The sequence below is a fragment of the Gymnoscopelus microlampas genome, assembly GCF_963454915.1.
Source record: "Gymnoscopelus microlampas genome assembly, chromosome: 6".
Taxonomy (NCBI): Eukaryota; Metazoa; Chordata; class Actinopteri; order Myctophiformes; family Myctophidae; genus Gymnoscopelus; species Gymnoscopelus microlampas.
The window spans coordinates 29,402,502-29,416,246 of record NC_139943.1 but is presented as its reverse complement, the minus strand read 5'-3'; the positions used below and the strand labels follow the sequence as shown (position 1 = coordinate 29,416,246).

The 13,745-nt window shown below is 42.3% G+C and overlaps 1 protein-coding gene across 4 annotated transcripts in view; it reads right to left on the bottom strand.

The window, feature by feature from the left end:
* The window catches only part of LOC311046641 (kinesin-like protein KIF21A), a 70,168-nt gene extending 56,688 nt beyond the window's left edge, over nt 1-13,480 (bottom strand). For all 4 annotated transcript variants that reach the window (XM_084059096.1, XM_084059098.1, XM_084059099.1 and 1 more), the window contains exon 1: nt 13,070-13,480. In XM_084059096.1, coding sequence (XP_083915222.1) covers nt 13,070-13,110 — 41 coding nt within the window. In that variant the 5' untranslated portion in view covers nt 13,111-13,480. The remainder of the gene's footprint in view (nt 1-13,069) is intronic.
* Between the last annotated feature and the right edge of the window lie 265 nt (nt 13,481-13,745).

The following is a 13,745-nucleotide window of genomic DNA, read 5'->3' as shown; positions in this document are numbered from 1 at the left end:
TTTATTTTGTATAATGAAAATGTTTGGAAGATTTAGATTTTTTTTTTTTCAGAAAACATTTTCAGATAGGGTCCACGACTCCGCGGCCAAATATGTATCTATCTGGGGGTCCTTGACATGAAAAGTTTGAAAACCACTGGTCTAGATGTCCAGTTTATCCACATGAATGAACCCAAGCATCCCTGTTCTGGACACAGAATGTTGTCTAAATTGTGTACAGTACTGTACGTATGTATTTGGTTGCACAGTGCTGGGTGTTTTTTACCTGCAACACAAAAAGATACCTCCTCTGGCTAAAGAAGGACTCTTCTAAAACACTGATCCGAGCACAGCAGCATATCATCCACTTGACAATCACGGCTGCTGTGCTATGTCCAGAAGTGAAGCTGATTTGAGATCTGATGCACGCACGCGCACGCACGCACGCACGCACGCACGCACGCACGCACGCACACACACACACACACACACACACACACACACACACACACACACACACACACACACACACACACACACACACACACACACACACACACACACACACACACACACACACACACACACACACACACACACACACACACACACACACACACACACACACACACACACCAAAACAAACAAGGCCGTGTAACCCTCTGTGGCACGTTGATAATGGCTTTACTGCTTCCTGTGGGGTCAGGAGGTCGCCAAGCAGACCGCCCCCCTCATTATCAGAGGTGTGGGTGTGTGCGCACTTTTACTATACTTGTGAGGGCCAAAATGTCCCCACAAGTATAGTAGAATTTGATAAGTCATTATATGTTTAATGTGATAAGTCTTTTTATGTTTTAAGGTTATATATGATTTTTTAAAGTTAGAATTACAATTAAGAAGAGATTCAGGATGGGGTTAGTTTAGATATTTAGAGGTTAGGTTTAGGGTTTGGGGTTAGAGTTTGCCATATTTTATACTATAGTTATGCAGCGATGTCACACACAAAAGAAATTGATCTAAGGAAAATGAATGCACCAATGTCAATGCCGTCCCAAAATATTGTTGTCCTCTGAAGTATAGTAATAAAAACGTGTCTGTCTGTGTCTGTGTCTGTGTCTGTGTGTGTGTGTGTGTGTGTGTGTGTGTGTGTGTGTGTGTGTGTGTGTGTGTGTGCGCGTGCGTGTTGGAGGGGAGGACAGGATGTGTCAGGAAGGGATGATCTCTAGCTGTCAACATAGAGAGGGGACAGAAACAAGACCCTTCCCTCCTCGCATATCCATATTGCTGACACCACAGACACACGCATTCACACACCTACACATGTACACACCCGTACAACTTAGCCTCACTTGACAACTGTATGCAGAAAAACATCTGGCAATGCACAAGGTTTACAGTATTTCCTACAGCTCCCCATGGGTGAAACAGGTTAAAATGACACGCAATTAAATTCATGCGGCCGGATGCTCAACTGTAAAGTGTAGGCAGCTATCCAGAGGTGTGCGCCAACGTAATGACACGGCAGAGATCATTCCTAAAACAACTCAAAATGCTTCCTGGTCATTATGCCAGATGACATAATTGAAGTGTACTGAATCAAAAAGAAAAAAAGTCAAAACAAACAGACAAAGCATAAAGCCTTGAAGATTTCGGTATAGGCTTGATTGCCATTTGCGCCCCTAAATGTAGTCTGCTACTCTGTCTACACAATTTAGTCTCCACACACAGTTGTGTCCACAAAGCACACAACAACAACAACTAAAGAATAGGTGTGGAGTGCAAGTGGCAATAAGCATCCAACAGAAGAAATAAAGTAGCAAAGTGAGACACAGTGTCACATGCATGGATTAAAGCGAAAACTAATCTCACAACTGAACATTTTCCCAGTCTGTGATTTGTGAAGCAGCGTGAAAGCAGTCCTCCACACTAGTGCTTTGTTTCCTAAACAATACTAGTAGTAGTCCATACCAGGGGATGTGTACAGCTAAAGTATTAACAGACTTTGGGTTATGTGCTGTGCTGTACAGTAATAGACCCAAACCTTTTTGGCCCCAAGGAGGACCCCTTCCTCCCATAGCTTGGGGGCCGTGACCATGGCGATGGCTGTGACCATGGCGACGATAGCTCCCATAGCCTGAATTCCGTTACATAAAAACGCTAATAAACAGCTTCCATTTTGGGAAAGTGAAAAACGGGCGCCACTATTCCGTGCACATGCTAATGGTCAATGGCCATGTGCAAATGCAGATCAATTGCTCCAGCCACTGAAGAGAACTGGGCATAAAGTGACAGGTTTTGGTGACAGGTTTCGGAGACAGCTTTTGGTGACAGCTTTTGGTGAGAGGTTTGGGGAATTATAGGAGGATTGTAAACATTCTAAAACCTATGTTCCTGCTGTTCTACATACGGCCACCCAGTTAAAGAAAGCACAGATTTAGGAATTAGCCTTTGCTCTTATGAAATATCCGAGACCATTTTTACCAGTTTTATGGAAGATGCCTCTGAATATGAATTTAATTTTAAGCAACAGAACAGAACATGTATTCTATGGCTACTCTGACCCATTCTAATACTCTTTAAACTTATGAAAATCAGTCGTGGCGACTGACGACTTTAATCCATGCACAAATGCACATGCATGGTGTTTTTGCTCTCTCTCTTCCACCAGCTCTCAGCCATGTCCTGTTGACACAGGGTACCATCTCTGTCTGTGTCAACAACGGGCCAGTGGTCCGGGGACGGAGGGACACAAAGGCTAGCCCCGAAAACATAGCTGGCTAACAGCTTTTAAGGAAACAAGATAACAGAGATAATGGGACGGGAGATATTTAGGTTAGGATAGATGCAGCTTTTATTGTACTTTTACTCAAGTAAAATGTTGAATGTTGGCCTTTTACTTGTAACAGAGCATGTCTATATTGAGGTACTGCTACTTTTACTTACTGTAAGTAGTACTAAGTAAGTAAAGAAAGACTACTTCTTCCACCACGGGTTATATGTGCCAGTAGTAGAGGTCACGACAATGTTAACGCATGTCTGTGGTTAAACATTTTGCATTTCTGTCCAGTTGGGAGGATTTACTGAAGAACTTAGGGCTGGGAGATATGACTTCAAATCAATATCACGATCACTTTTGCCTCGATTACAATGAATGAACAATTACCGTATAATACACTTGTTTTTCAGTACCCTCATAGTTCTCACAAGGTCTGCACTGTAGATATTACAGGCTCACTGTTTTTGTATGCCACCAATGTACAACGTACAAAGTATAATACAGGGCTTAAGTGATTAATCAGACTAGTTGATTTAGTCGATTATAAAAATATATTTAGTTTTTTTCTTGTTTATATATACGAAATAAAAAATGTCATAAAACGGCTACATCTAGATTTTTCAATTAACCTGTATGAGCAAGATTAAGTCGGTAAGTGGTTCTAAATGTCGGTTTTGAATATATTTTCACTTAATTTTCCAGCCCTAGAACTGTACTGCTATCTTTTGCCAGTGAGCATTGTGTAACAGTGATGTGATTAATTCAGGTGCTTGTGGGATTAACCTAAACAATTTCACAGTTTCATGGTCGGGTACCTGCCACAGTGTTCTGATGCAGTTGTCTCTCTCTAGCTACAGCCCATTACTTGGTTGGCAGAGCGAGGTAATAACACTGTCTGGTGGATCCTTCCTCACACCTGATGCAAATACACGAACTGCTAACACTTCATGAATATGCAAAACCAGACAGCCGTGGGCACGATAACAGCAGGTGGAAGGGGGTTCATTTGCATACACTGCTTTCTACACTGTCTAAACGTAGCCTACATTTTAGTCAAGAGACACAGGCTCAGCACAGCCTCAGACGTTCTAGCCTGCCCGATGGTGTGAAAGCTAAACAGCACTGAATAATAATAAGTTACCCGTAGTTCACAGCAACATGCTTCCTTACTGTTCTTGGAAACACATCCTTTGCTAGTCATTAGCAGATATAGACTGCGAGCAATAAATAACAAGGTGACAGCTCACTAAAACAAGCAAACCGTGCTATTTGTGACTGTCTGACATCTATTTATGATGCTGTTCTTGGCAGTTTGATGACGGTGGAAGTTAAGTTACATCCATAGCCTATTTGTAGTATGGCCACCACATATAGATGAGGTGCAAACCTCATCCACTTCAGAAGGGCCCGTAGCAGGCAAGTTGATCGGTATTTTGAGGAAAAGGGTAACACCGTAAAGATAAAGAACATTGTACGGCACTGAAATAAAAGGGAACAGAGGGAACAGGAAAATAAGAGACAGAGAAAACAATTAAGAGAGAGGGGGGAAGTGCAGTGCAGCATGAAAAGACAAAGCCAAGAACAGAACGAGTGACTTGCTTTCATGCGCGTGGAGTGAAAGTGAGTTACTGTAGTAACTGTACTATGCAATTACAACCAAATTATCCTGCGTGTCAGCTTGCCTGCTTTCTGTGCCCGTGCCCGTTTTCAGAAATAGCGGTAATAGCATATCACAACGCATCCTCCTAGTCCTAACACAAAATGTGTGAAAGTATGAAATAGAGCTTAAGCGGTTAAACTTTTTATTTGGCATACTAAATTAAATAAACATTTAGAGTGATAAGAGTGTATAGAGGTTATTTAGCATTGATATAAATACAACAGGTGTGCCTTGAGATTTTGACCTGCCCTTCGGTGTGCCATGGGCACAGAAAGCTTGAAAACCACTGTATGTTATGCATATTATCTTATCTTTTTCTAAAACATGCATAGGCCTTACGGGAGGTCCAGTAAAGCCACAGTCTTCTACTGAGGAAGTATATCAGATCGAATTGTAAACAGTAAACACAACGTCCCACAACGGTAGGAGACGTATAGCCTCCATTCCATGTCATAAACATGTCTACACGTGGTGGCCAGTGGGGGGGGTGCATGGCTTCTGCGTTGGTGCGGATGCGTCTGTCAGATATTTGCTGACTCCTCACACAGAGGTCATGATATATAGATAACTGATGACTTCCAGTGACGCTGTGGTCGCTCCGCGTCTATTTCGGTGGCGAGTTCAGTTTAAGTGTAGGCTATGCTTAGCGGTGTCTTGGAACACAACACTCATCAGTCTAGGAAGAGGAGTGTGGCTGCTAAAGAGCGAAAGCTCTTGAGAACCACGTCTCACTCTTTTAGACGACTGCATTACAGGGTTCTTCTGACAAAGGCCTTTACCATTCAGGGTTTTTCCTGGCGCAGAAGTGGGCCTTTGGGGACTTAGACAGTAAAGCATGATCTGTCTGCGTCACAATTACACACAGCAGTAAAGGCAATGAGTCTGTTACCTGAGTAAATCTATGCATTTCCTATTTCTGACCATATGATCAACATCCATTTTTGCTTCCCACCCCAATTAACAAAATGGTGTAAAGAACAATAACTATATTAGAACACTGGAAGGGGGTTGGGGAGTGAGTTTGAGGGGAGTGGAATTCCATGAGCCATTTGAAGTGGCAGGTGATAGACTACAACCCTAGTGATTGATGTGTAACAGCTCATCTTACTTGAGCACCAAGGATACATATATTTTATTCTCAATTATTATCATTTAACATTTCAGTGCTGGTAATTTTCCTTCAGGGTTGTAGCTAAAACCTCCTTTGGGGTGCGCCCAAAAAATCGTGAATTCAGGAAAAACGCTTCCATTATTTGAACCGTCGATATGACACCAAGGTAAAGTAGTGCCAATGCCAAGTACCCATCACAACACCAAGTATGGTCAGTTATGTTGTGAGCTATTCAAGTCTAATCAGCTTTGAGCCAAGTCTATTCAAAGGTGACCATTGGTTGAGATCCACACAATCCTTCTATTTAGCGCTCAAGGCAAAGTAGGTAAATATATTCATAGCGTCCATCTGGATAACGTAGCTCACTGGTTCTCAAAGTGGGGTCTGGGGACCCCCAGGGGTACTTGAGGGGGTTCCAGGGGGTCCCCACCCAAATGAGACAATATCCGTTTAACCACTTTAACCCTATATACATAAGTAACCAATCTACAAGCCAATGTACAAGCTTGTAGATCCGCTATTTTCAAAAGATCTTTAAGAAAATAAAAGAGGAATATACATAATAAGGAATACAATTTTAACAACACAAATCTTGCACAAAATCTTTTCACATGGGGGTCTGTGGCCAAGGCGCCACAGACCTAACACTTTATCACTCTGAACAGCCCTGATATGAGCAGAAAAGGCATAATAAACACAATTCTTTCCTCTAGGAATTTCTCTAACCCTACTCAAAGACCAGTTACAATATTCAGTACTATAGAGCAACAGCCTATGGCCTAGTTGATCCAGAGTTCATGTCACACATATTTCCTGCTTAACCACTTTAACCCCCTGGCACCCCACTCTTTTTTCCCTCTACACCAAACCTCTTCGCCAAAAATAGCCAACCAGTACTGTGAGCTTGTAGATCTACTATTTTCGTGGAATGTTTGCCAAATAGGGACACTAGGGTTCATGTTTTTGGTCTTCATCAATTACATGACCACTTCCAATGAAAATGTTTAACCAGATAGTAGATAGAAAATGAGCACTGTGTGTGCACTGAGTTCTAATTGGATGAGACAGTTCCTACCCACTCCCTCTGCATTCTGTTGACATGTTCAGAGCCCTCCTAGCTCCACAGTGGGCTGAATAGTTGGAAGCAATAGGCCCAAATGTATTTGTCTATCTATATCTTCTTATGTTGCACTCAGTACTGTAAGCAAACTAAAATATGAACAATGTCGTCACTCTCAGGTGGAAGCCTTGTATGTCCAAAAGCGTAACTTTTCTGGAAATAGAAAAAAGAAACTGTGTTCCAAATTGGATACATGTAGTTAACTAGTTATATTATTGTCACAAGCTCACAAGTTTAGGCTCACAAAGTGAAGTCACAATACTTTTAATTGGTTCAATATTCATAAAACAGATTTAACCACTTTCACTTAAAAAATGTTTATTTTCCTACTTTTGAGTGACACTGTAGTATGACAAAGTAGGGCATTTTTTTGCGAAAATTACGATACAAGATACAAGGTTTCTGCCCGACAGCAACAATATTCACCTTGGCGGTCTTGTTATGCCACTGTTTCTTGATTATTTCCCTTTAATATACGCATTTCTCTCATTCAACCTTGAGTTGCAATGTTGTTGTGTGTAATAGGTTTGGGTTAAGGAGCTTGAGGTTTTTGCCTGGGGATTGAGCAATCCCTTTAACCTCCCCCAGCTTAGTTCAACAGAAGTCGACCTGTTCTTCCAAACTCTGTCAAAAGAAGGTACACAACACTCAGGACATTTTGCTCCCTGCATGTGCATTAGCCCGGCCATAGTTTATGTTTACATAATGTGCAAGCTGCACAGACACTGCATTGAAAGCATCACAGCATGGATACATTCCTGACTACAATATATTGTAGTTTTTGGAGGGACGTTTTATTTGCGTAGTGCAATGTGCCACCATTGTTTGTTATTGAGGGTTAGGTCAACACTGAAGGGAAGGGTGGTTCTGTAACAGTTCTGGTTGAACCAGCCTGATGAGGTTATTATTTCAGGCAGGTATAATTGATGTTCTGGTTGATGGCAGACAAGCTTTAAGGATCAAAGCGGCAGGGGAGGGGATTATTATGGTTTGTGAATATCTACACTACCAACTAGGAGTATTCGTCTGCTCTCTCTTGTTCTATAATGCCAACAAGGCTGACCAGTTGTACTGTATGCCAGCGCTTCTGCTTGACGTTCTAGGTGACGAGCTGACGACAGACAAGCCGTGTGGATCAAATATAGAGGGCGTGTCAGATCCTGTGATTTTCTAACTGCCACAACTCCATGGAAGTAATTTTGCAATTACCAGTGACATGATTGTTTAGCTTCAAATTAAAACCTGTAGTTGTAGGGTACACGTTGGCCACATCCAAGTTGTTTCAAAGCAGGTGGTGTGTTCTTCCTGCTTACTAATAATGTCACGCTGATGTTTCTGTACAGTTAAAGGGCATAATATTGATGCTAATGGAAAGAAATGAGTCACTACATCACTTAACCGCTTAAGTTAAACCCTATACTTAGTTGACTGGAGTCCCCCAGGGCTCTATACTAGGCCCAAGTTCACAACCTATTGCAGCCGAGCTTGAAAATCAGCTTTTTCTACCGAATGTTGTTCACCTTCAGAATAGGGACGCTAGGGTTCAAGTGGTTAAGTATTAACTTGCATGCATACGTAAACCCTCTATACTTATTAAAACGGAACCGAGTTGCAATTGTACTTGGTACGCTACACCAAATCTCTTCGCCAAAAATAGCCGATCTACAAGCCCAACGCGCCGCAACACGTTGTGAGCTTTTAGATCAGCTATTTTGGCCAAATGTTCCTCCCAAAATGGGGTTGATGGGGTTAAAATGGTTAAAGCATGTAGCTAGTCTGTTCTTAAGCCTCAATTGGTGGAAGTATAAGACTCTCAGATAAAACAGTCCAAATTCCTGTGATTAATTAATGACCATAATAAGTTCACAAGAAACAATAGTTTTTTGTCTGCTTTGTTTCTTCACATCCATCCATCGCTATACTGTTCATCTGTTGATTGTTTCAGCGTGGTCATGTAATGTATCTTTGCTGACCTACAGTACCACTGAGCCCTAGCCCAGGCATCTGACTTTGGGGCTCAGGAAGACACTGAACCCCTGTTTGCACCCAACGACCAGCAAGTTTGGGCCTTGGCTCTTGGCTGTCAATCTGTGTCATTGGTTTGTGGGGGAAAGTAAGCACTTTGGAAAAAGCAGCTATATAAAGACCAAGGCAGACTATTCAAAGAACATGCGTAGTACATGGTAGAAATACAGGACTATTTGTCACATCTATTGTCTGACCCTTGGGCTCTATAATACTGGTTACTTGTAATGTTGACAATCTAGAAAATGGAACATTATTTATATAGTTTGATCATGTTGTCATTAGACCCTTTGCCAAAGACTTATACATTTTTAGATTCAATACCAAACAGTGCTCACTGATTCTGAATGTAATACATACTTAATATGGATGAGAGGAGGAGCTCAGATGTGTGCCTGTCACCCATGGCAGCAGTGGTCAAACACAAAAGGCCTGACAGAGACTAAAGCCTCCCCAGAACCTCTGCTTTGTTCAGCTCCGCCGAACCAAGCAGCCTGGGTCAGGAGTCAGCCACGGACCCACAGACACTAACAGCACAAACTGACTACCCAGCGTACCTGCTCTCATGGTTGATTCTACAACTAAAATTACGATTGCTGGGATGTGCCGTAAACTTCAAATGGACACTTGATATTCCAGTTGAACCTCAAGCTACCATTAACGTCTATTCTATCTCTCTTTGTAATTCATTCATCGGAGGTAATTTCAACAGCACCATTTAATCTGTTGTTCAACCCTGTCATTGTAGTCAACACTGGAACAACTGTGACGCAGCATCATGCTTGTTTACACTGCAGCGCTGCTTGCTCACAGACCTTGTGTTGGCTAGAGGATGTAACACTTAGCTCTGTCCGACTCCTGAGTCCTAAGTGGTTCCTCTGTAATCTTGTGTCTTGGTGGTGCTTTGGTTGTAATTCTAACTTGGCCTCCTCCACATCTGTCCTTATTTAGTCCCTTTACAGTTCTGAGACAGCTCTCGGTGAGCTGCTCAAACCAATTGACTTAACCATAATAAAAGCATGTATTTTAAACCTCAGGACTAAACGTCTCTGAGATAAACAGGGGCATTTAGGTTGTTTCAATTTCCCATTTCCTCTTCTGAGTCGTTTAGTGTTTTTGCTGTCATGGTGCAACATGAAGAGTACCGTTTCCATCCAGCTCTGAATCTTTTTAAACTTGGTATGGAATCCCTCCCTCAAGGGAAACATTGCCAGCCTCCATGTTTAGGTCCAAGCAACAGAACACCTCCCTTCGTTTGCTAGGGATTCACTGCCTTGCTCCAGAATGAGCCCTTGAGCCATATTTTACATTTGTTTTGAAAATGTTTTTGTTTTTGTTTTGTTTTTAAGATTTGTATTATCATTTTTAATTAGCTGATGTGACAAGTTGTGAGCTTGTGTATCTGCATTTTTTTGTAAAAAGTAAAAAAAATATATATATATTTTTACATTTTCCCCTCTCATCCCAGTCAACTACTATAAGTATATAAGGTTTAAGGTTTTACAGTTATGTGAGAACCTCAGCAATGAACCTAACATTATTGGAAATGACTGTTAGGCTACCTTGAGCAGTTTAGCCAAGGTTCAAGGGCGGCCATAACTGAATGGATCGAGATGATGCCTTCTGGGAATCGAAAGGTCCCCGGTTCACCCACCAGCCCTGGCCTGTGTCCCTGAGCAAGACATTTAACCTCTAAGAAATTTCAAGAATGTGCAAATTGTAGAGTGACAAAAAATACCCTAAAGGAGTGAGGAGAGGACTACATTATCATCTGTGAGCAGCTGCAGTACACAGTACAATCCTCTGTGTTTATCCATTAATAACTCAGAGAGTTCACAAATGAAATGACCATAAGGGTCCTTGTAGTTACATTTGTATACTCTCAGAGTGAAATTAACATTGAGGATTTTACTGTGTAGACCAGTGTTGTGTTCTAGTTTTTTTCTGAAGGTATACGCTACGATACGATGCGCGTGGTCGTGGGTATACGCTCTCGCGTTTTCAATGGATGAGACAGTTTTTGAAGGTATACGGTAACGACGAAAAAAAATCTCAAGGTATACGCCGTACACAGCATCTGACGGTAGAACACACCACTGGTGTAGACAGGGTCTGGAACCAATAGTGGTTGATTGATATACCAAACAACTGACACAAAACGTGAACTCAATATCATCACAAAGTTGATTTTTAGTAGGGAATACTTTTCTGTAACTTGAAACATTGCAGAGTAATTACCTGCATACTAGCTTTCATTAATTGCACACGGAAATTGGGCTTAGTGGTCTTCTATTTCAGTCAGTTGACCTTCATCAGAGCTGATGAAGGCCACCAAATGCCCAATAGATACTTTTATGCAAAATGATGGAAGAGTGCAGAAATCTTCTTTTGTGTTGGTTGCTTTTAGCACACTCATTTTGGGTGTGCAGGTAGATTGTAGGGTCACATAAAGAAGGAATGTAGCAGATGGGTACACAAGGAACACCTTCTAGACTCTTAAGGGCCATTTACTAATGGTACTGCTGCAACAATAGCAAATGTACAGGACATGGTGAGAGGTTGTCTACTAACTACTGATTGGAAATCTAGTCCCTGTTGTAGGTTCAATCCCCTCATTAGTAGCTAGCCAGTGTGTCCTTTAGCAGTACACACGCACAGTTAGTGTTAAGAGTTAATCTATTATCAGTCACACTGGATAAGCAAATTTGTGAAATGTCTATATTAATATGTCAAATCAGACAGGTTCCGAAATACACATGTAGAAAGTGTGTGTACATTACCCACTTATAGAAATGCACTCGGCAGTAAGCATTGGAAACACGTGAGCTCATGACGATTATGGTAAAACACACAGGATGGGAAGCAGAGAGTACACACCCAAACCCACACAATGGGAATTCAAAACCCTGCGACATTATAATGACCAATTATCATCTTCAATAGATGCAAAACTCATGTGCTTTGAGTAAAACCTGATGTGCATGCTTGCATTTTGCATAAAACAAGAGAGAGCAAGAGACAGTCAAAAGACAGACAGAGACACAGAAAGGGTGACAGAGGAACAGACAGAAAGAGACAAACAGACCATGGTGATGCCAGCTGTCTTGCCCATCCTGCCTGTCACTGTGCCACATCACCAGCTGGGTGGGAGCGGCCCATTTCAATACAGTGGCATATCAATAACACACATGAACTGAGATGATGGACCTTATTCTGGTTAGTTTGCTGACAATGAGGGGTACAGGAAGAGTGGGCATCTAAACATTGTGGGCACCTCAAAGTCACACAAAAAAAGACTCAATCAACAACCTCGCATTAGTGAGTAACCGACTGAGTAGCTCGTTTGCAAACACAAAGAACTACATTTAACAGTGCAACAAATCTCTCAACGGTTGTCTTTCCTTTGGACAGTTAGCCGTCTATGAAGCACTTTCTTTCATCGATTAACCGTCGCTCAACAAACAGACAGTCGAGTCTTTGAGAGGACGGACGCATGGATGGATGGATGGCTGGATGGATGGATATGGCTGCCCACACGGAGGAGAGAGGCCGGTGAGGAGGCCTTGAGGACGGCTACTGTACAACCCTCCTCCCCCTCCCTCTGACAAACTCCCAAACCTCATTTATATTATAAACCGTATGACGGTGTCACTTCCATAGCCTTGGATCAAGAAAGACAATCGTAGATGTATTTGATCGAGTCTGACTTTTAACTTACGTATCTGTGCAAAATGTCAAAATAAATGACAAAAAATACATCTATGATAGTCTTGGGCTATCCAAGGCTATCACCCCCCCCCCCCCCCCCCCCCCACAAAAAAAGAACAGATCTACAAGCTATAAACGCGTCGCGATAGCTTTGTAGGTCCGTTATTTTTTTGGGCGAGAGCTTCAGCCGTTACAAAAGATGATATCATCGTCTTTATGTCAACAAGGGCTGACCTGATCCTGTCCTGTAAAAAAACGGGCAAACGGCCCATAGATAGATGGATGGCTCCTATGCACCTTGCATCGCTACCGGGGCGGCCGTAACTGTATGCTACTGCTGCGTCATGAGAAATAAACAGCAGCACAGTTCAGTTCCTCAAGACAAAACGCGTCATGGAGGCTCACAGAATGACAAGAATAGGTAGGAAAATAATAAATCCTCATTATTGCCGGCTGACTGGAAATGGGTCAATGTGCTGCAGCCTAAAAACATTAGATGGGACTGTATTAATCTGCTGGCCTATCATCATCATCATCATCAACAGATGCTGCATCATCGAGTGACAGGTGCAATGAATTAACCTATAATATCAATCAATATCAATAACATACCGCAGCACTCAAAACAACAATACACATTGTGTAGTGAACTTGCATGCAAGGTGCAGCCAGTCAGTGTGAGTCTCTTACCTCAGAGCCACTCGGACAGAGCTCTCATCCTGTGTTGTCATGGCTCCTCCACTAATGTTGTTTTTTCTTCGTGAGAGGAATGGAAGGAAGCCGAAATGAATCCCAAATGTGGCGTTGGAGGTTAAATTATTTTCATTGGATTCACTTGTGGCGAAAAACTACAGCGCAAACCACAAACTGGCTGTGCGAGTTGAACGTGGTGCAGCGGAGCACCTCAGCTCGACTTCAACACCGCCATATCTATTAATAATAGTTGTAGAAGCTGTAATAATCACCATAACAACCGGCTAACAGAAGAGGCAACAATGTGCGCCCTCATGTTGCGTGCATTCTGTCCCCCCGCTTTGCTTTCTAACAAACAACACTGTACATTCACACAGTAGCACACACACACAGGGACACATGCACGAGTCTCTCTCTCTCTCTCTCTCTCTCTCTCTCTCTCTCTCTCTCTCTCTCTCTCTCTCTCTCTCTCTCTCTCTCTCTCTCTCTCTCTCTCTCTCTCTCTCTCTCTCTCTCTCTCTCTCTCTCGATCCGCAATGCGTCATCAAACCACGCCCTGCGAGCTGACGTCATTATGAAGGCTTTTCCACACATGATCCAAAATATAACCTAACATTGTTATACACATTGTTACCCATTTTATTAAATGTATAAATTGTTGCAGTCTTTGTAT